Below are 25,974 nucleotides of genomic sequence, written 5' to 3'. Positions count from 1 at the left end.
TTTTACTAAAATGATTTTATCATCCAGCAGAGGGTTAAGTAATAAGGGTTGTCGGGCCACGCCCCTGTCAGGCCTTCACAGGAGCGCTCTTGGTGTCGTGCGCGCGCAGACACGCTTTACTACCAACAGACACGCAATCTCTCAGAGGAAGTCTGAGATTGTGTGAGGGGCGACGAATAAAGTTGATCACGAACAAACCCCGGCGAGTTGCCTCATCGTGGACAAGAAAAGTCTGAACGGGAATAGCGGACGTCTGGACGTCGGGGGTATGGACTAGCGTCGCCCCGGGGAGAGTCTGCAGATGGAGGCGGTGAAAAGTTTGCTCTTGCTCGGGGCCGTGTTGCTCCGAGGGTCGGGCTCGTTGGCCAGGGAAGGTGAGTGACTTTTATGCATCAAACAGCACACACAAACACACATTTGCTCGCCGAGGAGAACAGAATCTCCCTGAATCAAGTCAAAGTGTGTGTGACATTGAATAGCTTTCGACCTGAGAATCACACCTGTCGCCCCAAAAAGTTCCTCTTCTACTTCGAACTTCCCACAAAGTGTTTAGAGTTGACATACTGCACGTATACGCAAACAGCGCGAGCAGTAGTAGAAAAGAAGAAAAGGAGAAAAAAAAAAAAGCTCAGGTAACCAATATGAGAACCTGCTTTGCAACTTATGGCGTGTGCAGCCAGACTGCCAAGCGGCTAGTTAGCTGTGCATGTAAACAACAATAACAACAACAAGAGGTGCATTGTACAAGCGAGGATCATTGCGATGTCAATTATTCACCAGTGCTTCCAAAACAGGAGGACATTGTCTGATTAGAGAGCCACTTGTCATGTCTGTCTGAGTGACTGCATGCCAGTGTGAGGAGGGACAAACTGCGCACGCTTTTGAATGCACACCACCAACTGTTTAAGTTTCACTGCGAAATGAATTCGATTTGATCTACCTATGCCTTTCGGTGACTCTACCTGTTGCAACCTGCTCATGACACTTGAACTCAGCGGCCACGTATTTTCCTGTGAGAAGCTCAGGTTTGCACAAGCGGCTTGCAGAATCCTGGAAAGTTACAAATTTAGACTTGATAATGCGTTGACATTTTGCAATTCTGATTCAAAATGCGTTCATGTAGTGTTTCAGTCCGAACACTAGGCGGCGCTGTGTAAAAGGTACCTGCAGTAGTTAGAAGACAAAGAAGAACGTTGAGTACATGTTATTGCTATGAGTAAAATACAAGTAAAAGCTATTTTATTCATTATGTTTCATTAATTGGTAGTAATATACTTCTCAATGAGGAAATCACGCCTTGTTCCCATGATATTGATAATGTCGTCATGGCAACGGCAGTATTTTGAATTTGATTGTGCTGGTGTACCTAATGTCTTGTTGCAGGGTCAGATAAGCCAATGGGTGCATAAAAAATTCTTTTGAGGTCAGCACATAAAGATCAATATGACTAAAAGCACTGTTTTAAGAGCAGTCAATATCATACTTTCATATTTACATCGATAGGGCTGATTTATTTTGGATCTGGCCTTGAAAGCGTTGTGTCTGTGAGTAATAAACAACCGTGTAACTTGGCAGTTGAGCGGGAATCATTTTAGATGCCATTACGGTACGTAACGTACCGTGACACGGTCGCTTGTCACAGGTAAACAAATGCGCATTGTTGGCGGGAACAGGTCGGTGCACTTTTAGTGTCAATCAATATGAAGCATCAGTTGTGCATGAGTGCTGACAATCGGCTGTTATTTGAATACATGCGATACGCACGACATAATAAAGAGAGCTTTTAGAAACAGAAGTGATACATTGTGATTAATGCAGTTTCAGGATCACCCGGGCCAGCTGTGATTGACTAGTCTCCGATTATTGTCGTCTTATTTATTTATTTATTTATTTATTTATTTTCACTCCCTGCGTTGGTCCACTTTCATATTCATGTCGTCTTCAACAAGGCGTACTTTGTCCGAACCTTCTTTCGATACAATCCGTCCATTTTGAAGCGGAACGCAGCTGCTCTCATGCGCTGCGGCGGCAGTCGACGTGAAAGCCTGCCGTGTTTGTGATGCTAATCTCAAGACAACAGTGGGCGTGAATGAGGACTTGCGCCTATGTAGGATCCTGTTCAGCTTGTATGTTGAGCAACACTCGTCTCTCTTCTTTTTTTTCTTTAGTGGGAAAAATGTGTTCATGTTATACGTTCAAAAGGTTTCACGTATCTGTGAATAAACTTTGGAGAAAGTCCTGTTGTCCGGATGATCTTTGTTACATTTTTGGGACGCCTCATGTTTGTCACCGCACACGCTGGTAAACACATTGTTAAACACACGAGTAAACATACAACCACATTACTGGCTTGGTTTGTCACACTGCAGATGCGGCCTCGACTTTCAGAAAGCTTAAGACAATTAGTAGAAATGCAAAATGTGTTTTATGACAATAGCAAGACAGTATAAAGATGGTCTCACATCTGTAACTTTGAGTGTGTGTGGTTTTAAAAGGCGTTTGTCTGAGCTGCTGTTTGCGGCCACAGATTTGCAAAAGTTTCTATCCATCGATCGAATTGTGACTTAATTTGTCCCTTTGACGAGTCAAACTATTCATGATGATATCAGCGCTCAAGCAGCGAGGAATTGACACCTGACACAAGCTGTGACGGCTGGGGTGTGTATTTTTGGCAGACTTGCATTGCGCCATTTGCTGTCAAGAGACTTGCCGCTTACCGTCAGGTTTCATTTGGACCTGCGACTTAGTCGCAGTATCAGAACCAAAGGAGAGACACCGATAGTACAAGTGGGGGGGGGGGGGGGGGGGGGGGTCAGGCAGGAAAAGTGCGTGGACTATCGCCGGGCTGTTGGCAGCATACCAGAGGAAGTCATTTATAACCTCGAGAAGAAGAGGAGGAGGGACTATCCACCGTATGACTGATTGCTGAAGCATGGGAGCTATGTGTGAGCCCCCACTGTGGACTGCAACATTGCACGACCCCCAATTTAGTGGCCCACTGTGGGGAATCTCAGTGGAAAATTGATCTTGCGGACCGTGAATCCCTTTTGTATTTAGCGCCAACTTCTCTTTCTTTTGCAAAAATAAATCAATGAACTAGGATGGATCACAGAATCAAGAAAATTAGCAATTAATACATACACTGATTTGCAAAGTGCTCCCCCTAGTGGGATATGAAAGAATGAGAGTGGATTCCTGAATCACAATCAAAATAATTTCTAAGCAATTGATGAGTTGACTAATTGCTAGGTGTGCTCACTTACGCAAGCACCGATGACGTTTTTAATGTGTTGCAGTGTGCCTGGGCACGGACATGAAGCTTGCCCTGCCCTCCAGCTTGGAAAATCACTACGAGACCTTGAGGTTACTTTACACCGGCTGCCAAGTCGTCCATGGCAACCTGGAGATTACGCACCTTCATGGAACTCCGGACCTCTCCTTCCTACAGGTGTTTCTTTTTTAATCCTCTTTTAGATCAAGATTGCATTGATATTATACCTACAGTGGGCTTAGAAGCGAACCTTGAGGAACCCCCCCGACATCTCACATTTTATGTCCACATTCGACAGGGGATTGTGGAGGTGCAAGGCTATGTGCTGGTGGCTCATGTCTCCGTGAGCCTGGTGCCTTTGGACAACCTTCGGATTATCCGAGGCAGCCAGCTGTACAATTCCAGCTATGCCCTGGTGGTGCGGGATAACACCCGGGACGGTCAGGGTGGACTCAGGACACTTCGCCTTCGGAGCCTAACAGGTTGGGAAAAGGTCACGAGTAGGAACGTTACAATCATTTGAACTGCTTTTTGAGCATCTATCATGAATCTTCTCGCAGAGATCCTTTTGGGCGGGGTCTATATTTGGGGAAACCCTCAGCTTTGCTTCCCGGACCCCCAGAACATTGTGTGGAGGGACACTTTGGATGAGCAGAACGTCCACGCCGGGCCGCACCGACTGCAGCCCAGAGCGTCCGACTGTGAGCAATCCCTTGAAATATTTGACACCTTAACGACATGCTTGATTTGTCACCTTTGGCTTTGCCAGGTCCGAGTTGCTCACCTGCGTGCAAGAACAGCTGTTGGGGAGAAACTCCACAGGATTGCCAAACTTGTAAGTGCCGTTTTTGTTTTGTTTTTTAAACGGCATGCCATTGAAATGTTTCCCCTGCTGCAGTGACACGGATCAGTTGCGCGTCAGGCTGCCAGCGATGCAAAGGCCCTCTGCCCAACGACTGCTGTCACATGCAGTGCGCCGCCGGATGCACCGGACCCAAAGACTCCGACTGTCTGGTAAATGACACCTTTGGATTATTTCTTTTTTTTCCCCCCTGTAGTTTTGATTTAACTACGAGTCACCTCCGCAGGCGTGCCGACACTTCAACGACAGCGGCGTGTGCAAGTACGGTTGTCCCCCGCCCAACATTTACGACACGGTCACCTTTCAGACCAAACCCAACCCGGACAAAAAGTTTACCTTCGGAGCCACCTGCGTCAAGACCTGTCCATGTGAGACCAGATCGTCCAAAATTCCAAGAAGCCAGCCACGATGTGATCAATTAACGTTGGTCTTTGTCTTTAGATAATTATCTAGCGATGGACGCCGCCTGCACGTTAGTTTGCCCCAAACCCAACCAGGAAGTCATCATCTCCAATCCCGACGGGGACGAGACGCAGAAATGTGAAAAGTGTGAAGGAGACTGTCCAAAAGGTGAGTGTTTGGATTCCTTCCAAAGTTCTGCTTCATGTTTTTAAATGAGTTGTAATCATCTCGCCACTGTTGTGACTTGAATTCACAGTGTGTTATGGCCTGGGGATGGACAACCTTGGCGTCATGGACAACCACGTCGTCGCCATGGTAACCTCTTCGAATGTGGAACAATTCAGTGCTTGTAAGAAGATATTTGGAAGTCTGGCCTTTCTCCCTCAGAGCTTCATTTTGTAAGTTATGCCTTTTGTTTTTTTTTAAATGAGAACGAGGAAGTGATGCAGTCATGTTCATTCATGCAATGAAATCGCAGTTCCTCCTAAATAGTTCTTCTACGGCGTTCCTCGTGTATCATTTTTGACATTTAGGGACCCTGCGACCAACACATCAGGCCTGACTCTTGAGCACCTGAAGGCCTTCAAAAACCTGGAGGAGATTACAGGTATAGTCCTCTCCTCGTGTTGTTTTTTTTAAATACCGCAAAGCGAATTAATAAATGACTCGAGATATTATGTCTTGGTATGAATTTTGCAGGTTATTTGTATATTGATGCCTGGCCAGAAGACTGGAGCGACTTGTCTGTGTTTGAGAACCTGAAGGTGATCCGAGGCAGGATGCTCTACAAGTAAGACGGTGATCGTGAATTGGAATTTTTTTAAAGCCTCTAGTCTCTGAGTGTTGAGTCGAAACGCTTTCCTGGTTATAAAGGCTAATTATTAGCCAGGCCAACTGCTTTAACTGGCAACACGCGTCAGCCGGGACAAAAGTAACAGTCAGCGCGCACAAGGACGAGCACAACATGTTCAAACTAGGTCAAGGCGAGTGTAAATAAGTCACGACCCAGGTCCGCTTATGTGTTTCGCATTCGTGGAATGATTATGCGTCCCGATACGACTGTCAATGTTTTGCTTCCAACTGCATTTTTTCCAAATCTCAACCACTTTTGTTTTATCAGGGGAGTGTTTTCCCTGGCCGTCCAGAACCTTCACATTCAGTCGCTCGGGCTCCGTTCGCTACGTAGCATCAGCGGCGGTTTGATTCTGTTGCACAACAACCCTCTGCTGTGCTACACCAATTCGTTACCCTGGAGCAGCCTCCTGCATCCCACCCAGGGGCCCCACTACATCGTCAACCAAAACCGAGACCCCCAACTTTGCGGTGGGTAAATTTGTCTTTGCGTCATGTGAGAGTAGATCAATAACATTTTTTTTTTCTTTTTTCAGAGACGGAGGGATATGTGTGTCACTCCCTGTGTGAGGGTGGATGTTGGGGGTCGGGGCCCGGCCAGTGTGTGTCCTGCAAGAGTTTCCAGCGTGGCACTGAGTGTGTTGAGCAGTGTGACCTCCACCAGGGGTGAGCTTCTTTTTTTTTTTTTGGGTCAAGCCTGCACTAAATCAATCCAAATGAAATCTTTTAAACTTACCTTTCACTGATGTTGTCATTTTTTAACACTCAAATCAATATATCAAATAAATGATTATATATATATTCATATAAAAATATGAAAAATAAAGAAAAATTCCAATCAATATTTTTGTTTGTCTTGCAGGCCCGTACGCGAATACATCGATGGATTCCTGTGCATCGCCTGTCACGCAGAGTGTCGACCTCTCAATGCCTCTGTCACATGTCACGGGCGGGTAAGATGCTTCAACAGTTTTGGAGGAACCAAACAGATCAACAGAGACGAACTTCAAAAAAAAATAAAAAATCTCACCGCAGGGTGCAGACCAATGCACCGAGTGCCAGAACTTCCAGGACGGCGAGTTCTGCGTGGAGCATTGCCCCAGTGGTGTCAAGGAGGACCAGCAGATGGTGTGGAAGTACAGCAATGCCACGGGACATTGTTTGCCGTGCAACACCAACTGCACCCTGTCGTGAGTGCGCACATGTTGTAAACAAACTGACGGCAAGAATCTGACGACGGTTGTATCTTCTCTCAGCTGCACTCAGATGGATGAGAGAGGCTGTCCGATCCATCCCAAGACGGGGTAAGCTCATTTGAAAATAAAGAAATGTGAATTTAATTTTCTGTGAAGTTATAAGTGCATTTTTTCTGGGGCGTAGACCGGGCACGACTATCGCAGCCGCTGTGGGTGGCGTGGTGCTCTTCTTCATCCTACTCACCTTGTTGGTCTTCTTCCTGAGGAGACAGAAGAAGCTGAAAAAGAAAGAGACACTGAGGAGGATCCTCCAGGAACACGAGGTGGGCACCGTGCACAATAAGCCCAGCGCTTTAAGGAATGCTTTTCATGGCGGAATTTTCTTCGGCAGCTGGTGGAACCTTTGACACCCAGCGGCGCCTCGCCCAATCAGGCTCAGATGCGCATCCTGAAAGAAACCGAGTTGAAGAAGCTCCGAATGCTCGGCGCAGGAGCTTTTGGAACCGTTCACAAGGTTTGACACCCTTTTACATGACCATGGTCATCTTAAAAAAATCACTAATGGTTGTTCTTTGCAGGGTGTGTGGACACCCGATGGGGAAAACGTCAAGATTCCGGTGGCCATCAAGGTTTTACGGGAGAACACCTCGCCTAGAGCCAATAAAGAAATCCTCGACGTGAGTCTGACTTTTTTTATTCACAGATTTGGGAGCTGTGAAAACATTTTCCGCCTTGCTGTTGTTGCCAGGAAGCTTATGTGATGGCAGGCGTGGCCAGTCCCTACGTGTGTCGCCTGCTGGGGATTTGTTTGACCTCCACGGTGCAGCTGGTCACTCAGCTCATGCCGTACGGTTGCCTCCTCGACTACGTCCGGGAGAACAAAGATCGCATCGGCTCCCAGTTCCTCCTCAACTGGTGTGTCCAGATCGCCAAGGTGGGGGATGTCACTTTATGCAAAAATAGTTGTTGTTTTTTAGTTTTGGTGAATTTTAAACGGTGTCGACGCAGGGGATGAACTATTTGGAGGAGGTGCGCCTCGTCCACAGAGATTTGGCAGCCCGCAACGTCCTGGTGAAAAACCCCAACCACGTGAAAATTACCGATTTCGGCTTGGCACGCTTGCTGGATATCGACGAGACCGAATATCACGCCGATGGGGGGAAGGTAAAGTTGCATTACGGCCATTTATCTTTTCAATTATTTACCGACACGTTTGTGCTTTTAGGTTCCGATTAAATGGATGGCGCTGGAGTCGATCCTGCACAGGAAGTTCACGCATCAAAGCGACGTTTGGAGCTACGGTCGGTGTTGGTCAGCGCGGTGCAAATGTGATTTTTGCTGACTTGACTGTTTTTTTTGCCTCTCAGGAGTGACCGTGTGGGAGCTGATGACATTTGGCGCCAAACCTTACGACATGATCCCAGCCAGAGATATCCCCGATGTTCTGGAAGGCGGCGAGCGGCTCCCGCAACCCCTCATTTGCACCATTGACGTCTACATGATCATGGTCAAATGTGAGGACCAACGTCTTGACCGGTGACCTTTGAAAATCGTCTTGATTGTTTTTCCCCGCACGGAAGGTTGGATGATCGACCCAGACAGCCGACCCAGATTCAAAGATCTGGTGAATGATTTTTCCGCCATGGCCAGGGACCCGCCTCGCTATGTGGTCATTCAGGTAAGCGCGGCAAAAAAGACGGGAGCCCCTCGCGCTGACTCAAACGTGCGTCCCTTTTTTGTCGTGGCGCTCGCAGAACGACGAGCAGATGAGCATGTCCAGCCCGGTGGACAGCCACTTCTTCCGCATGCTTCTGGAGGAGGACGGCAACAACATGAGGGAGCTGCTGGATGCCGAGAAGTACCTGGTGCCTCAACCCAACCTCTATCCCAGGACTCAGGGAGACGGGGCGCAGTCAAACGGGCCGTCCAGACATCAGTCCTACAGGGTCAGTGACCTTTGACTCTCAAGGTCCACTTGTGGACTTCCTAACTCCTTTCTGTGTCTTATCATGCGCAGAGTAGAGATCAGGGCTTAGACGCCGAGCCCCCCATGGTTGCGGCAGCCCCTCGCAGCAGCTACCCCTCCCTCAGCGCAATCGCTCGCAATCAGTACCCCACCCTACCGGGAGGGGCCGGCGCCACCAACGGTACGTGGACCCCTCATTACCCCACGCTGGCACGGAGCCCCTCGGCCGGCGGCCAGTCCGACTCGGTCTTCCTGGACGGATCCCCGGATGACCCCTCGCTGCCCCCGGCTAGCCCCGGCCGCTACTGCAAAGACCCCACTTACGGGAGTCAGGGCGAACTGGAGGCGGACGGGCCCAACGGGTTCCTTCCTCCTCATCTTCATCACTCGCTGCCCAGGAGAAGTCACGTCAATAATAACAACCACATCTCGCCAGGTAGGCAGGCGCCACTTGCCGACACAGCATTTGGTTGGAGCAAATAGAATCAATGTTTTTCCCTCCTTCGTGGCCCGTACAGAGTACGTCAATCAGGACGTCCACGAGCCCAAGCCGGAGCGACCCAACACCCTCCCTCGGAAAATCTCCAAAGTGGACAGACGCCTCCCTAACGGCTTGACGTCAGGCCACAGCGTGGAGAACCCCAGGTACTTGGTCCCTTCCACCGCACCCGCCTTCGACAACCCGTACTACCTGGACCTAGTAGCTAAAGCCAAAGCTGTCACCGACGGCCCGGCGGAACCGGACAGGGACGTACCGAGACAAGTCAACGGATTTATCACTCCCACGGCGGAGAATCCGGAATATCTGGGACTGGCGGACACCTGGACTGGCTATACATAAACCATAAGGAGAAGTTCGGTAGGTGGCAGCTCGTGACGGAAGTGAATGATAAAAGTTATCCAGCTGGGCGTGTTTTGGGCGGATTGCGCAAGAGAGCGTCCGACCAAGCGAGAAGGTACAAACACGCTTTGACTCATCCGGTGACGTCAATGTTCCTCTCGACAATCCGACCTTTCTGGAACGCAAGTTTACTCAGCTGTGAATAATTCAGTCCAGGAACAACCGTTTCTCATCCAATCATTTTTGACTGGACCATGGAATGTTTATTTTTTTTCAGGGTTCTTACTGGCTTAGTATTTTTGCTCACTGTCTTCAAAAACCTGGCGGGGGTCTCGCATGGGCTCGAAGACATTTCTTCTTGGTCAGAGGAGTCCATGCGCTGCCCTACTCTCCAGCACGCACACTGTATGGTGAAGACGGAGGGAGGCGTTGTGTTTGCACGGTAAACAATTTCCTGCTTGGGTCTCGTTTTTAACCCGCGTGCAGAGTCTTTAAATACGTGAAATAGAGTACGAACATTGTCATTTTAACAGGTACAGCAAAATTAAAAGCATAAACGTACCGTAAACAGTGATCATCTTACATTAGTCTTAAGATTGGACATCAAAAATAATAAACATGCGCCGGTGAATGTATTCCAACAATTGTGAAGAATTAACACACATGCCCCATGTGTTAAATGTAGCTGGAGGGCCAAGTTGTTTTTTTGGGGCCTGTTGACTCTGAAGCCGCACGCGTTCCCGCCGCTCGCTTGGCGTTGTCAGTGCATGGCTCAAATTCCTCCCAGCGACGCGACAAAACACACACAATGGCGTCTCAGTTAATAATCGGCCGACTTTCTGCCCTCATGTCAACCGGCGGTGGCCAGAGAGCCAAAGCTACTCAATGGGGACATTGTCAGACCCTCCGCGTCCATCTTGAGGAGGCAAGATTGGTTTTTCCAACATACGGTAGCATTGGCGTGACATCATTCTACAATGATGTCATCAAAAAGCAACGCTTAATAAAATACATTCTAGTACAGCATTTGAAAATTGAGCCATTTTCTTCAATCAGATGCAAATAAGGTTTCTTGTCCGTCTTCCATTGCTAACTTCTGTGAAATAAGCTTTTTATACAATAGAAATGTTTTTTTAAAATACTATATATATATATAATATTGTTGTACTGATATTTGTATGTGATAATGGCACATAAAAGCTATATAAATAATGGCCCAAATTAAAAGAGGAGATATGCTAGACCGGAAGGGAATTCTACCAAACTAAACATAGAAAAATGAAATAATACAATTCAATTTGTGTAGAATTTGCCCATAATGTAAATACTGTATGTAATATTGTGAATATTTTGTGATCAGTCTACTGCGGAGTAAAATCTGTAAGCAAACACAATATTTTATGAAGAAAACGGTCCATGGATATGTTTGCATATTGGTTGTGTTTATGAATAAAAAAAAATGCAGACTTAAGTATTTTTATTCAATTCTAGTACCGAAGTAAGCGACCATACAGTCTATACATGCATTTGCTGACATCTAGCGGTTAATGTGGAACTGCAATTTTTCAACTTAATCTAACGTAATTGTAAAACCTTATTCATCATTTTCATAATGCAGCTTTCAGATTTTGAAGGTGTGTGTAGTGTTTGTGGCCGCTGAGGTTATGTAAATACACACCTGCATCGGCGACTCATTTACATTTGTAATGCGATCTTATGCAAACTTATGCAGAGTAAATTAAACATCTATGATTTTTGTGCACATTGTACATCTACCTGCTCACAAATGTATCTATCTATAGCTCGTCATATCTAACAACCTTTATTGATCCTCTCTGTTGTTATCTATTGCTCTCTCACTCTTTGCCTCTATGTCCAATTTTCCATTTGACTCACTTACATCTAACCCAGAGACAATTGAATTTGCCCAAATTATTTAAAAAGAGGACGGGCATGACAGCAGAACCCAACGTGGAAGTCACAGCGACCGGAATGGCGATGGTGCACATGAAGACGCGTTGATCCGAAATCAGGTGGAGGCCAAATAGAAAGAGAAGCACCGGAGGGAGGTAGGAAATGGACGCCACCACCAAGCTGTTGGTGATGATCTGAATGGCTCTTTTCTTCTGCGGGTGGACGCCTTTGCTGCTCCCGGTCGGTGCGACCAGCGTGTGCATGATGAATGCGTCGCAGATGCCGATGATCACCATGGCGATGATGAAATACACAGTGGAAAAAAAAGTAAAGTACAACGTTACGAAGTAAAAATAAAGCCCGCCTGTGATCACAGTCGTGATCCAGACGATGAGCACCGCCACCACCCTGGGAGTCACAGTCCTCATCCTGTGGTAGAAAATGGGGTGAACAACGGCCACGTAGACATCCACACATATGCATGCCGTCAGGAAGGGGCGTCCACACAAGTTCAAGGCGTACGCAATGTTGTTGATACGACCCACCAACAAGTCATTATAATAGATCTCATTCACGACGGCGATTGGTATGAATAGTAAAAAAATGATGTCCATGATTGACAGGTTCAACACAAACAGATTGACGGACGTGAAAGCACTTTTGGTTCTGTGTGCCTTGAAAATATCCCACAGGATGACCAAACTTGCCGGGAGACCCACCACGCTACAAATCAACGACGAAGCCATCCAGAAATACACGCCGGTCTCCATGCCCGCGCAGATCGTCAAAAGGTTAAGAGACGAATTGTTGGCCATCCTCAGAGCAGCCGCATCACAACGGAATAAATCCGACAACCCGCTCCGCACGAGGATTTCATACCTTCCCCGTGTGGCCCATGGAACAACAACATGCAAATTCCTGCTTGGTTTTCTCGGACACAGCACGTATTTATGGAAAAGAGCAGGCGTGTGTGTTGACCACCAAACAAATTCAGCTAATGTGTTTATAATGACTTAGTTGGAAGATTTTCCACTCCCGCATGTTGCCGGGTCAAGATGATCTGCAGAAGAATCAGAAGTGCACATTTGCTGGACTGCAGGGTGTTCCTAAAATCTGGGTCACGCAACTGGCGCCTCGGGTCGTATAGAACCACAAACTGCATGGATCGATAGTCTCGTGGACCTCCACCCGGCTTGAGTGGATCTTTATCCAATATGATTGTCCCGGAAAGCCCCCGGGGTCAGAGCTACCCGACAGACGATCCAAACAGCGTTCATTCCTTTTGTTTGGCTAATATGTGATTGTTTTTTATTGCTAGCTTTGTCCATTCAGCTTCAAATGTCCCGCCGAGTGCCTGTTTTGTTAGGAAGTACGGGGTCTGAGAGATGTTTCTGGATCTCAGACAGTCCTGAGGTAATGTCCAGGTTGTCGGGTAGCGACGGGTAACGCTGCGAGGCACCCGTGGCCCGGTTCACGGGATGCGGCGGCCGTGCCGTAGTTGAACCGTGATCTGTTTCGGGGGTTCCGCCGGATGCCGTGAATTTCATATCGGAGTGGGTGGAGGTCTAGAGTAACACACGTAAAAATATGATGTCATCAGAGTTGATCAAGATGGAGATGAATGGTGACGGTTAACCATACCGGGCTGTCGATCTGCAAGGGAGCCACGGGGTACATTGCGTGCAGAACCGGCGTCCCGCCGCCGTAAAGGCCCGTGGAGTCAGTGGAGAGTGTCCGAGATGACACGGTGCTGTAAGCCGGAGGGACGGGAGCGATCTGCCGTTGGAGAAGCTGGAGGATGACGTTGATGTCGGCCGTCATGCGCGTCTCCAATCTGACGAGGTCAAACGTGCGTAAAGCAAGGATTGACGAAATAATGCCATTTTTTTTTAAATTCACCTGTTGAGCTGCGAATGCAAAACTTCCAGTCGAGACTCGAGCTCGCTGGGTCGCTCTTCGATGAAAGGTGGCGGATGGTGCGAGTCGCGGACCGAAGATGATCGCCAGGCCCGACCGGACAACTGTTGAGGTCGTCGATCTGTCCAGTAGTGCAACATTTCTGGCACATTTAAAGATGACGCTACGGACAATGGAGACAAAGACCTCTTGAGTCACGTGACTTGTCTCAAGTCACATGACGGTAGTACCTTGACGATTCTGGTCCACCGAAGCGCCGCCGGGATGTAGCAGCTGCACCTCCGAGGGGGCGTATTCCCGTCTTCCTTCTTTGGAGGGGTAAAAGTCCACTTCGGCGCCCTGTGCCAGAGGTTTCGTCAAGTCCTCGCTGGACTGGGAACACTGGGATCCGCAGCTACAAGCGTCTTCCCAGTGGGCTTGGGGCGGAGAGCAGCGATGGCGGCAGGACTGAAGAGGGTGGGAATCCTCGTGATCCATTCCATCTGTTTTTGGAATATGAAGACTTAATGATTGAGGTAAAAGCGGTGCGTCGGTACGCCTCACCTGGTCTGATTCTGCAGTCCAGAGAGTGGATTTTGCGTCTCGACCTGTGACGGAAATCGCTGTCGTCCCCTGAATCGTCAGTTAATGTCGGCGCCGCTTGATCTGCCTGGGAGACGGCACAAAAATCGATGTTGCTGTTTTGAGTCCAAAATATGAAATCTTCCCAAACTTACATCCCTGAGGTCAAAGGTCAAGTCCAGGTTCCGCCAGAAGTTGTCGGCAAAGCCGGGGTAGATATCCAGAACCTCCAGCAGGTCGTCTCTCCGAATCCGGTGCAGGTCGCAGTAAGTGATTGTCAGCACGTCGGAATTTGACTTCCCGGGCTCGTCGTAAAGCTGGATGGGCTCACCGAAGATGTCATCCTTCTCTGTAGGAGCCAATTTTGGACTTTGATATTTGACATCACGCTCGGTAGAGCTGATTAAATGTGTTCTTTACCTAGTATGGCAACCACCCCATCGTCCCTGATGACCTGGATGGAACCCCGCGAGATGAAGAAGAGCGAGTCGAGGATGTCGCCACAGTGGATGAGGGTGTCGCCCGGAGGCGCGTGGACCGTCTTGAACCTCATGGTCAAGGCTCGGAGACAGGCCTGGCTGCCTCCGCGGAAAGCCTTGCACGTCTGCAGCAGAGATCGGTTCAAGTGCAGACAGATGTCCGCTTGCAAGGACTCCGGGAAGCCCTTCAAGACCTGCGGAGGAGAAGACCACCGTGATGCGAACTCCTCGGGTAATTATCATCGAGTAAAACTCACGGCGTTCATGTCGATGCCGTTTGTGTAGGACCACGCGTGTTGGAAGTATTCCTCCAGTCGCTGGCGTAGGCTAACGGGGATTTGGTGGAAGCGAATGAACTCCTTCACACGTAGCATTTGGGTGTGGTAGCGAGTGGTCCCCGAGTAGAGCCGCTGGATGATGGCCGACACGTTCCCGAAGATGCTGGCGTACATAAGAGCTGAGCGGGAGGACGACAAATAAATTGAAGATAGCTGTCATTGGCTGAGTTCAAGAAATGATTGACTCACAGCCGATGACCATGACGCAGATGGAGAAGATCTTCTCCGAGTTGGTGTTGGGAGAGACGTTCCCGAAGCCGACGCTCGTCAGACTGCTCAAGGTGAAGTAGAGAGCCGTCACGTATTTGTCTTTGACGGACGGGCCGGAGCTGGAGTCGTTGTCGTTGTACGTCTTGCCCAGTTGTTCGGCCAGGTTGTCCAGCCAACCCGTCTCCGTGTAGGGCCTCTCCACGAAGCCGATGGCGTACCAGATGCAGGCCAGCCAGTGGGCGATGAGCACAAACGTGCACATGAGCAGGAAGAGAACGGCGGCGCCGTACTCGGAATAGCGGTCCAGCTTTCTCGCCACGCGGACCAAGCGCAGCAAGCGAGCTGTTTTCAGCAGACTTGTTAAGGTCGCCATCTGCGGAAGTGAGGAACCGATGGATCAAAGCGATAGAATCGGTCGGGAATCGCCGGTGATGGTCTCACCTCGTCAGAGCCGGACCTAAAAATGAGAAGGTCAAAAGGGATGGCCGCAAAGAGATCGATAGGGAACCACCCCTTGATGTAGTGCTTGGCGATCCGGCTGGGCCGCGTCACCACCTCGTCGTTACGGTCCACGTAGGTGGTACGCAGGTTGATGACGATGTCCACGATGAACAGCACGTCCACCATCAGGTCGGCCACGTTGAGCGGGTTGCACGTGTAGCCGCAGATCCTCTGACGCACGTCGCCGTGTTCGTCCAAGAGGAACGTCGCCGAGTATGGCGTGAACACTGCCGTGTAGAGCACCAGGAGAAGGATGATCCAGTCCCAGAAGGCCTTGAAGGGGCTGTAGTGGAGCAAGATCCACCACGTCGTCTCCGGGACTTGGAGTTTGTGTTCCGGCAGCACGTCAGACTCCAGGGAAAGAACCTGAAGCAGAAAAAAAAAATGATCAAGCAAAAAAAAATGGAGGACACTGGACTTGGTTGATGAAGACGTGTCCAGCTGCCTCCATTTATTTTTGCGTCTAACTAAATAGAAACCTTCTGAGTTCTGTCTCGGCCAAGACGGCATTCTTTGATTCTGTCACCATGGTGATGCATCCCGAAAGCCAGTTCTTCTCAATGAAGAAAAAATAAAAGTTCTTCAGATTATATCCATATTGTACAAGACAGTTAGACCAAGAAGATGGATCCCTAGCTTTTTAATTCCGAGGCGCTCCGATAGCAGCCGGCGTCCCGGAGAAGCGGTGATGCAGAATGCCGAGCCCCTGGGCGCCGACCCGATTGAACTGCGGCTCAATCAAACCTCGCTCGTGTTCGTCACCCGGAAGGAAAACATGCGGCCACCCAACAAACTACTGATTTTTCCACTCGCAATCCAATTAACAGCAGTCATGTGCGTAGAACTTGAAATAACAGAAGAACCAGAACCCCCAAACATGAACGGACTCCTCAATCATACCTGGGTGACTTTCTCTGTGACGTTCTGGGATCGATCCTTCTTCTTGGAAGGGCTGAGAAGTTCCATCCTGGGGGTCGGAGGGGATCGGGACCTGCCGGCCGGTCCCCCGCCCTTCATCGGGTCCGAGTCGGACATCTACAGAAAGATGAATAATCTTGCTCTCAACAATTTTACATGGAAGAGGATCAAACATTGGATTCAAAGGTCCATGGAATATTCCTTCTTCTCATCCCTGGATGCAAACGCTAGGGTCGGAGCGTCCTCTCTGGCCCGCAGCTCGCATGTCTTTGTCAACACTGGAAAAACGTTCGATGCCACGTTGTGGAAGCCAGGCGGGAAAATCGATGGCTGTCATCGGTAAACACAGAAATAAAGCTGGAGGGCTCTTGCAACGGACTTCCCTTGTTAGCAGGTTACGTATGGATCCTCCACATGGGACACGGTGTGGTTTCATCATTCCGCTTCTCTTAAAAGCATACAAATGGACTTTTGTCTATATGTTGAAAGTTCAGCGAGCAATCCGAAAGTATCCTGCCCCATACGGTAGAGAAAATGTTCAACACTAATGTGTTATCTTATTGACTTCGGCGTGGACACAATAATAATGATGGGAGGGGGGGGTTGACATTGGACCTTCAGTTTTGACCTTCGTCGTTATTAAAGTTGTCCCAATAGTGATCAAGAAAATAGCATCACAACAAACAGAGGCCCATCATTTATTTAAAAGCCAGTCCACCAGTGTTTATGTCGTATAAACATTAGCTGGTTAAATGGGGCTTTTTATAGCAGTTCTTTTATTTTGTGTTTTAGTCACTTGCTGGGCTGGATCGAATGAGTCACTGAGGACTACAGTAGGCTAACTCCATTTTTGTCCTTTTACAGGAGAGTGATTTCAAATATTATGGTTGTCAGACTTTAGTTTATGGCCCACTCAAAATCTTCTTGGCTCAAAAATGTTTCACAAGGAGTCACAAAGAGAGAAAGTTGTTTAAGGTCAACTGTTCCAATAGGCTTCATTGACTAAAAAGCATCTCCTGCGTGCCATTATTACACATGATCAATATACAAAAGTGTCCACAGAGTCTTCAGAAAGCGTCTCAGCTCTGAGCCTGGATATTGTCCCAGATGCGAACCACGTCCGGGCAATCGCTAAGGGCATCGATGAGAGCGGAAGCTGCCTCCAGCTGCTCCTGATCCAGAGGCAAGAGGTTGCGAGGGACAAACTCAGGAGATGCAGACATCACCTTCATCCCCAGCTCCTCCAAGGACTCTCGAACCTTGCGCAGGTCCGTGTTGTCACAAATATACTGGGAAAAAAAAGACAATGGTGAGTTCAATGCATGAAAAAAAAATCCTAAATGTGGTAACAAAGTGTAAAATACCCGCAGGAGGGGCGCGTCGTCGTCCTCGTCCTCCGTCTCTTGGACGTCCTCTGCTCCAGCTTCTATGGCCAGCTCCAGCGCTCGTTCGGATGTGACATTCTGAGCGGGCACCACCACCACGCCCTTCTTGCTGAAGTTATAGCGGGCACCCTCAGATAACATTCCCCTGTGGATGGATACAGAATCACACCTGGTTGAAGCGAGTATGTATTAATTCCAGTTTATACCATTTTTGTTTATTTCAGACAAAAGTAGGGCTTTGCTGCTAGTCTATATGCAATCGTGAAAAAAAGCACGATGGAAGCTTTGCCTGACCCGTTTTTACTGAGGGCTCGTCGGACATCCTGCTGGCTGCGTGAGCTGTTATCGGTCAGAACTTCAATGAGCAGAAGGCATCCACCTGGTCCACGAGCTTCAAACGTATGCTGTGATGCCGGCTTGGATTTTTCCTGTGAAAAGAGCAGAGAGAAAAGATGATTGATCATACGTTGTCGTTTGATTATAGGTCGCCGGCTAATTGACAAATAAATGTCAATGCCACGAGCCTCATGAGGATAAGTGTGTAGGAAATGGATGCGTGGAATTGAATTCCGCTCCATGTTTTTAAACGCACCGCATTCTTGATTGCAGTCTCGATGGATGCTTTTGGCACGTTCTTGTTTCTGCACTGCTCCAGGAGTTGGGCTAAATTGACGTTCATGTCTGGATTGGGTCCACCCTCTACAAAGGACAAACATTATTACTCAAATAAGCCAACAGGAATTAAAATGGCATTTTAAAACATGTTCACCTTTCACTGCAACCTTGATCATCATGACAAACTTGGCTATCATTTTCCCTCTTGCCTCATCTTTAGGACCTTTAATGTGTTTGACTTTGGACCACTTGTTGTGACCCGCGCACAAGGCTGGGCTCAGGTGCAAAGCCCGGACAGGAGGATTCCGCCATAGCCGCTCTATGGGTCGCAGGGTTCGGATAGCCCCGTGCACCATCCACCCCGCCATGCCCTTCAATGACACACGCGCAAATCCTATACGGTTGTTAGCGAGAACATTCAAGTGGCTCTAAAATGTCATCCAGATACCTTCCGCTAAATTTTGCATCCTAAATGAACAACATAAGATTGCCTATTGTACGATAACTTGCAAGTTTACAAACGTGACGACATCCTTGTTGTGGACCCGTAACTTCCGGGTTTTCATGATGAGACACTAAGGGGCTTCCGTAGCAGTGTTGCTATATGTGTTCTATTTCATTATAGTTATAAATATTTTAATTAATTTATTTATTTGTATTGGTTTTATTCATATGATTTGCTATCGACACGCAAAAAATAATTTCAATAATAACTTTACCCGTGGCACCCCAGTGCCGCTAACTTCCTGGTTCTCGACCAATCAACCGCCCCTCGCTCCAAATGGTGCCTTCAAAGACTTCCGAAATTTGGATACATATAATACTATGAGATAAAATAATTGATATAATATAATTAATATAATAAAATATTATATAATTAACATAACACAATATAATATAATTAACATAACATAATATAATATACTGTCCATGCTGCGGGGCAAAAATACACGTCCACGTAAATCACTGCACTGGACCGCGGAACATGTGAATTAACGGCAAATTGACGTTTGCAATTGTACTGTCGCCCTCTCGTGGTTACGGTCTGAAGTACATGCTTAAACCATTATAATAAATACACAGACGCAATATTATATTATATAAAATGATTATTTGTAGTTATTATTATTATATAGCATATAATATATTGAAGATATTTGTAATAAAGTATCATATTAAATACAAAATAAAATATAATAACAATAATGAAAATGAATGATTATATATTTATATATTATATTTAAATAATTTTATATTTATGTATTTATCCAATATAATATAATATAATATAATATAATGTCATATAATATAATATCGTGTCTATAAAGCAGACTTTGACTTTGACTTGACTTATTATAATGGATTAAGCATGTACTTCAGACTGTAACCACGAGAGGGCGACAGTACAATTGCAAACGTCAATTTACCGTTAATTCACATGGTTCAGTTCAGTGCAGTGCTTTACATTGATGTGTATTTTTGCCCCGCAGCATGGCTAACATATATTATATTATATTACATTATATTACATTATATTACATTATATTATATTATATTATATTATATTATATTATATTATATTATATTATAGTATATTATATTTGTTCATAGCTAAGGAGAGATTTAATTCACTTGATATTGTCTTGACTCTTGAGTGACTGTTTTACTTTGAATGGCAATGATGACCACCAGATATGTCTTTTGTGTCATTTTACAAATATAACAGAAGCGAAAAATGACTCAAGACAATCAAGTTCCTTCCAAACTGCAGGAGGAGGAGGAGGCATCCTCCTCATCATTGCTTCTCTCTCTCTCTCCTCCCCACAAGGTAGCACGCTCTTCTGCACTTTCCCCCCTCTACCTCTCCCTCATTCTGTCCAGTGAACCATGCACGGCAACATCACAATCTGAAAAATCATGGTACACAAAAGAGATACTGAATTGTCTTTTTTTCTCTCCCCTATTTGACTGATGCAGAAACACATTCAAAAGGAAAGGAGCCTATGTGGGACCCAGAGAAGAATTTTGCCATGACAGTTCCAGGGAATGTGTGGACATAAGGTTTCTTGTGGAAAAGTATTCAACGCCAAGCTGAAGTTGTCACAATGATGTACGGAATATTGCCTGGACTTGGACTTGTTCTTTTGGTTTTTCTACACAGTGTAATATTTGTGGCAGGATTGGTGAGTGTCCCTTTTGACGTTTTTATGACATCATCAAATGAGCAAAACAATTCTATTTTTGATACACAAACTCAATTTTGGGGGGTTTTCAAATTCAGCTAAATAATACCAATTTGTGGGAAATAAATTATTTCAGAAAATAAAACCATGTAGTTTTTGTTTTTTTTAAACTCCAGCTTGAAGCTATGGTTGAAAAATATTTACTTTACATAAAAAAAGGAATTTGATTGTATGAATCGAACATTGTCACATCGTGACATAATACTGTAAGAAATACCACTCCCAGTGTTTGGCCAAATATGGAAAATGTCACAGAGCAGTGTGAGCTTTTTTGTTTTTTCCAGGAAATGTTTTCAACAGCAATATGAAAACGCAATGAAAGAAAATATTTTTTTTCACATATCTTCATGCATAAACATGTCTCAATGTCATGTAAATAGTGACCTGTGTTTTTTGTAATGATAACCATAGCAACATAGTATTGCGTAAAAAATTATTTCTAAATATTTACTTGCATCTCTGACTGGAAAATCTTCAAATGTTTTGGACCAGTTATCAATGTGAATATTTCAACATTCAAAAATGACAATTTCCAAGGTCACTAAAGGAGAAGGCAGAGAGGGACTTCCAGATGGGGTCAGAGGTAGAGGTTAAGATAACGGGCAGGACCTTCCCATGGCCTGCAAGGAATCTGAATGATGCAATTGCCTGAGAATCATGTGAGGAAAAGGTTTGCACACTCCTGATCTACACTTCCATGTTGGAAGTCAAAGACATTTTGCACACGCAACAGGCAAGAACGCCTCTTCCAGGAATCACCACATGAGACTCACTACCACGATTCCATTTCTCAATATGTTATATTGACTTGGGCTGAGCGTTCCCGTTCTCAAAACAAATGATACCCGGTCAGCATTCCGATTCAAAGCCAAATTCACCTACTGGCAGTTTATTTTAATGGGCCATTTAATGAAATGTGTCTGTTGGGCTTCTCTGATTTTTTTCTTTTTGCACTGCAGTGACGTCTAACCATGTTGGATCCTTTGTCTAATCCACTCTTGAGGTATTTGGAGAAGAAATACAGATTTAATGGCGACCTCTTGAGGGTAGCAATGCTAACATGGCATCCCGTCAGGCAACAAAACCTCAAAAAATAAGACAGGACTATAAAAAGTCATAAACCAGCGCAGTTGTCTTGTTTTTGGCTTTTGTTGATTTTTTGCAGCTCTGTCGTTAGACCCGCACAAAGGCGGCACTTGTGCGGCGCGCCGGTCTGGTCTCCGGCCCATCCGGTCCAGGCGGCGGGAAGCAAAGGGGTTGGCGGTGCATCATCACATACCGCGTCTTCTCTCAACTATTTGACAACACCTTGAGGCAGCTCATCAAAATCCGACGCAAGACTTGACAGATTGCCCTAGTTGGTCAAAAATGAATGAACTGCAATTTTCTGCCACTGTTTGTCTTTGGCGGGGGGAAGTAACAAACTGCTTCCTGTCGCCCCCACTTGAAGTTTACTGTCAAACTCAGTATGAAACAAAGACAACTTTACGTTGAGTATTTAACCAAATCCCATTCATTTTATGACAGACTACTAGCTTAATGCTAACACACAATGCAAAACGGCATTAATGGCTAACAAAATTAGCATAGATGGTGATGCAATGATGCATTGGAGATTTGAACACAAATGGTTCCGCAACACAGGTAAACAGAAAATATAATGAAACTCTCAAATATTCTGCAATGAAAATGCACAATACTCAAAAATAAAGTCAAAATAGTGGCTATTGACACCCCCCCACCATTCTGCACGCCAGAGCCCGCCCCCCTTTGCACGCACCAGCATTCCCCAAATTCCCCTTACAAATGGCAACATGTCATGCTGTAAATGGAAAACCATTTGACGACGCATATTTGGGTGGTGTTGCAGCTTGGCACCCCAGATATCTTCACGATCTGACATTGTCTATTTTCCCACTTGAATAGGTGGACTCTGATGATGTCATCACGCGTGACGAGCAGATCTTCGTGCTGATTGGTGCCCACGCCAAGTGTGAAAACAGCATCAAGTCACAAATTGCCCTCGTGCAAGGTTTGCTTCGCTCAGTGCCATAATTGCTTTTATTATGTTTTCCATTTCTAAAGTCAAGCCACTGAAATGCATCAATTGTGTTTAGTAAGCAGACTGAATGCATAATCGCCAAGCGCTATTATTGCAGTGGTGATTTATGGGAGCCATGATAGGATAGGAGTTAACAGGGGTCATATCCTGCCGGCCAATGGAAGCTCCGATAAAGGCCAAGCGTTTCTCATTCATACTCTGATGCAAATGCAAATGAGCTAAAAGATCGCGCTTTCATCGGCGGACTATTCGAGGCGCTGCGAACAAATGGCATATGGAAAAAATGCTCATTATGTTTTTTGGGGTGCAGAAGGCGACTGCATCCCTGAGTGGGACGGCATCATCTGCTGGCCGAGGAGCAGCGCCGGGCAGATGGTGTCAGTGGGCTGTCCCGAGTACATCTACGACTTCAACCACAGAGGTAGTACAAGTACCGGAGCGCGCGGTACTTTAACTTTGGTGTTGATGTCTCCGACTATTTTCAGGTCGGGCCTACCGCCACTGCGATGAGTCTGGTAACTGGGAGCAGGTGTCGGTCATCAACCGGACGTGGGCAAACTACAGCGAATGCACCACGTATTTGTCAGCCAATTACAGGACTCAAGAAGAGGTGCTGTGCAATTAATATTAGAGAGCATGTCTACTAGTTAAGTGGTCGAGAGTAGTTTAGATGATTGACATATATTTTGGTTGCTCCGAGCCCCACTCTGACTTATTGTTGCGTGGTGTTCCACAGGGCTCAATTTTAGGGCCCCTGGGTTTCATGGTATTTCCTTTTCTGGTTGTTTTACAAGTGCGCTAAATTGTCTTTTGTGCTTGTCATGCAGAAGGTTTTTGAAAGACTGCACCTCATGTACACTGTCGGCTACTCCGTCTCTCTGGCATCTCTCCTGGTAGCCGTTTTCATCCTCTGCTACTTCAAGTAAGATACAGCTGACGTATACAGTAAACCATACTTTTATTTATAGTATCTATATTTTGTTTATCTCTTCAGACGCTTGCACTGCACCCGCAACTACATCCACGTGCACCTCTTCACATCCTTCATCTGCCGAGCGATCAGCATCTTTGTGAAGGATGCCGTGCTCTACTCGGTCTCTGGTGAAGTTGCAGAAGAAGAAGTCGAGCTTGTGGGTCAGAAGCAGCACATGGTTGGTATCGGGGAGCTCAAACAGGTATCGGTGGGAAAAAAAAAATAACATCCTTGGTTTCTCTTTGTGTGTTAAGGCCGGCTGCAAAGTTGCCGTCACGTTTTTCCTCTACTTCCTGGCGACCAATCATTACTGGATCTTAGTGGAAGGTCTTTACCTCCACAGCCTCATCTTCATGGCCTTCCTCTCTGACAAGAACTACCTGTGGGCCCTCACCATCATCGGCTGGGGTAAGCTCACTCGCCAGCCGGACGGGAGGGGGCGGGGCTTTGGCGCTGGACACCAATTTAATGGCCCATCATTCTAATTGTAGGCGTTCCCGCTTTGTTTGTGTCCATTTGGGTCAGCGTGCGGGCGTCACTGGCAGACACACAGTGAGTCACCATCAAAATGGCGGGAATTGGAATACAATTGGAGATAACGTGTTGTTTTTTGTAGATGTTGGGATATCAGCGCTGGGAACCTAAAGTGGATTTATCAAGTTCCCATTCTGGCAGCCATTGTTGTAAGAACAATACTCAGTGGCCATTTCATTAAGTACATCTGTACAATCCAACATTTACATTATTTTGACATTGCATGAAATTGCATGTCCAGGTGAATTTCCTGCTCTTTGTCAACATCATACGCGTGTTGGCCTCCAAATTATGGGAGACCAAAACTGGAAAACTGGATCCTCGGCAACAATACCGGTAAGATATGATCTCTCAAAGTGGTCTTGTCTTGAGATTGAACCGACCCTACCCTGTAGGAAACTTCTCAAGTCCACATTGGTGCTCATGCCTTTGTTTGGAGTCCACTACATGGTCTTTATGGCTCTTCCTTATACGGAAGTTTCCGGGCTGCTGTGGCAGGTGCAGATGCACTACGAGATGTTCTTCAACTCATCGCAGGTCGGACAGAATCCACGTCTCATTGTAATAATGGAAGTCATTTTGATTGTGCTGTTTATGTGTTTTAGGGCTTCTTTGTGGCCTTCATCTACTGCTTCTGCAATGGCGAGGTAATGTGATGATTTTATGGCGATATAGACTAACAGAGGTGGTGTCATTGTCTTAGTTGTAGATTTGTTTTTTTGCAGGTGCAGGCAGAGGTGAAGAAGGCGTGGCTGAGACGAAGCCTGGCACTGGACCTGAAACAAAAAGCCAGGATAACCAGCAGTAACGGCGGAGGCAGCTGTTACTACGGCGGCATGATGTCGCACGCCACCACCACCCACAGCGTCTGCATGTCGGCCGTCAATCACCGAGCGTTTCCCCTCGCCGGAGGGGTGGTCGGCTACGGTGGCGGGGCGGGGCTCAGGCTGCCCCGCCAGGCCGCCCTCCACCCGCAAAGCAGACTACCCAGATACACGGCCGGTGAATGCGAGAACTCGGGGATAGCGGCAAAGAGGCCCGCAGGGGCCGGGACCACCGGGGGAGTCTTTGCAAGACATGCGAGAGATAGCAAGAAGCACGATGAGCCTAAAAGTTCCCTGGCGGAGATCTCCGGAGAAGCGGATCCAGACACTTTCTTGTCTGTGAAAGAGCTGGAGACTGTCTTGTAAATAGCTATTAATATTGTTTGGTGAACTTTGCTTCATTTAAAGCAACTTGTTAATATGAAAAGACAACTTTGGTTGTGGAAAAATACAATTTAAAATACAATTTTTATGTATTCATCATTTGAAATTCCATTTGGCCCCATTATGATGAAATATAACTTGGACTATTGAGCCGACACTGCACTTTAAAGTTCCGATGAACACGTCTGCTTGGCTTAACAAGGTAACTTCTGTAAACGTAATCATTGCTTGCTAACAGTTGGCTGTGGTCAGACACGTCTAGACGGGTCAGGCGCTGCAGTGCAGCCTTCGTTGTTGATTCATCAGTCCCCAGCAGATGCCTTTGGCTCCGTCGCAAGCACCCTCACCTTCCTCTGAGCCAACCACCTTTCCACGTAATCACCTCGCAACACCGTCCTGAATTTCACACAGGTCACTTAGAATCTTGCTCACGTGGCAAACAGTACCTGAACACGCACCAGGATTCGCATGGATGTGTGTGTTCTATTTGTATACAATAGTCAGAACATTATGTGCATGTATAATGGCGTTTCCATTCATGTAATTGGGGAAAGATGATTTGAGATACAATGATTTGAGTTAGGGACATTGCTCTTGCCTTGAGACAAACTATATCCTTCAGATAATCAATTAAAAAAAGTTAAAAAAATATCTAATATAATAATAATAAGAAATACGATAAATTTAAAGTAAATCAATGTCTTGAAACATTTTTCGTTGTATTTT

General features: G+C 46.6%; 4 protein-coding genes across 4 annotated transcripts; 2 read left to right on the top strand and 2 right to left on the bottom strand.

Annotated features, from left to right (window-relative positions):
* The first annotated feature begins 90 nt into the window (after positions 1-90).
* Positions 91-10,861, top strand: erbb2 (erb-b2 receptor tyrosine kinase 2). The gene is made up of 27 exons (XM_037278660.1): positions 91-374; positions 3,297-3,448; positions 3,570-3,753; positions 3,832-3,972; positions 4,041-4,106; positions 4,170-4,285; positions 4,360-4,501; positions 4,575-4,703; positions 4,792-4,933; positions 5,069-5,142; positions 5,235-5,325; positions 5,656-5,858; positions 5,924-6,053; positions 6,250-6,340; positions 6,423-6,577; positions 6,644-6,691; positions 6,768-6,906; positions 6,975-7,097; positions 7,162-7,260; positions 7,332-7,517; positions 7,592-7,747; positions 7,809-7,884; positions 7,951-8,097; positions 8,164-8,261; positions 8,338-8,529; positions 8,601-8,985; positions 9,068-10,861. Exons 1-27 carry the CDS (start codon positions 302-304, stop codon positions 9,388-9,390), a joined length of 3,861 nt encoding a protein of 1,286 aa, XP_037134555.1. The 5' UTR covers positions 91-301; the 3' UTR covers positions 9,391-10,861.
* A 1,409-nt stretch (positions 10,862-12,270) lies between these two features.
* Positions 12,271-16,486, bottom strand: LOC119138733 (potassium voltage-gated channel subfamily H member 6). Its single transcript, XM_037279060.1, is given in 10 exon segments — positions 12,271-12,869; positions 12,946-13,138; positions 13,204-13,384; positions 13,452-13,703; positions 13,765-13,870; positions 13,938-14,131; positions 14,203-14,718; positions 14,789-15,182; positions 15,251-15,676; positions 16,211-16,486. Coding segments are annotated over 10 exon segments (2,628 nt in total). The 5' UTR covers positions 16,346-16,486; the 3' UTR covers positions 12,271-12,638.
* Positions 16,487-16,987: 501 nt separating this feature from the next.
* LOC119138693 (translational activator of cytochrome c oxidase 1) lies at positions 16,988-18,811 on the bottom strand. The gene is made up of 5 exons (XM_037279004.1): positions 18,383-18,811; positions 18,206-18,312; positions 17,908-18,041; positions 17,593-17,758; positions 16,988-17,517 (listed from the first exon to the last, which is right to left on the bottom strand). The coding sequence occupies exons 1-5, from the start codon at positions 18,594-18,596 to the stop codon at positions 17,308-17,310; spliced, it is 831 nt and encodes a 276-aa protein (XP_037134899.1). The 5' UTR covers positions 18,597-18,811; the 3' UTR covers positions 16,988-17,307.
* A 1,292-nt stretch (positions 18,812-20,103) lies between these two features.
* Positions 20,104-25,935, top strand: pth3r (parathyroid hormone 3 receptor). Its single transcript, XM_037278844.1, has 13 exons — positions 20,104-20,411; positions 22,398-22,503; positions 22,844-22,954; positions 23,019-23,143; positions 23,361-23,455; positions 23,528-23,684; positions 23,761-23,914; positions 23,998-24,058; positions 24,123-24,189; positions 24,282-24,376; positions 24,436-24,577; positions 24,646-24,687; positions 24,766-25,935. The coding sequence occupies exons 1-13, from the start codon at positions 20,334-20,336 to the stop codon at positions 25,228-25,230; spliced, it is 1,698 nt and encodes a 565-aa protein (XP_037134739.1). The 5' UTR covers positions 20,104-20,333; the 3' UTR covers positions 25,231-25,935.
* Positions 25,936-25,974: the final 39 nt, after the last annotated feature.

This window comes from Syngnathus acus, chromosome 19, assembly GCF_901709675.1.
Source record: "Syngnathus acus chromosome 19, fSynAcu1.2, whole genome shotgun sequence".
Classification (NCBI taxonomy): Eukaryota; Metazoa; Chordata; class Actinopteri; order Syngnathiformes; family Syngnathidae; genus Syngnathus; species Syngnathus acus.
The sequence above is the reverse complement of the archived record's forward strand: the minus strand, read 5'-3'. Positions and strand labels throughout refer to the sequence as shown.

What these genes read in the sequence shown, in the direction of transcription:
- erbb2 (XM_037278660.1), top strand. Translation starts at nt 302, where the DNA reads ATGGAGGCGGTGAAAAGTTTGCTCTTGCTCGGGGCCGTGTTGCTCCGA. An exon ending in CGAGGCAGGATGCTCTACAA is followed by an intron (nt 5,326 to 5,655) that starts GTAAGACGGTGA and finishes TTGTTTTATCAG; the next exon opens with GGGAGTGTTTTCCCTGGCCG. An exon ending in CCGATCCATCCCAAGACGGG is followed by an intron (nt 6,692 to 6,767) that starts GTAAGCTCATTT and finishes TCTGGGGCGTAG; the next exon opens with ACCGGGCACGACTATCGCAG.
- LOC119138693 (XM_037279004.1), bottom strand. Translation starts at nt 18,596, where the DNA reads ATGGCGGGGTGGATGGTGCACGGGGCTATCCGAACCCTGCGACCCATA. An exon ending in AGACTGCAATCAAGAATGCG is followed by an intron (nt 18,042 to 18,205) that starts GTGCGTTTAAAA and finishes CTCTTTTCACAG; the next exon opens with GAAAAATCCAAGCCGGCATC. An exon ending in CGAGCCCTCAGTAAAAACGG is followed by an intron (nt 17,759 to 17,907) that starts GTCAGGCAAAGC and finishes ATCCATCCACAG; the next exon opens with GGGAATGTTATCTGAGGGTG.
- pth3r (XM_037278844.1), top strand. Translation starts at nt 20,334, where the DNA reads ATGATGTACGGAATATTGCCTGGACTTGGACTTGTTCTTTTGGTTTTT. An exon ending in CTACGACTTCAACCACAGAG is followed by an intron (nt 22,955 to 23,018) that starts GTAGTACAAGTA and finishes GACTATTTTCAG; the next exon opens with GTCGGGCCTACCGCCACTGC. An exon ending in ACTGCTTCTGCAATGGCGAG is followed by an intron (nt 24,688 to 24,765) that starts GTAATGTGATGA and finishes GTTTTTTTGCAG; the next exon opens with GTGCAGGCAGAGGTGAAGAA.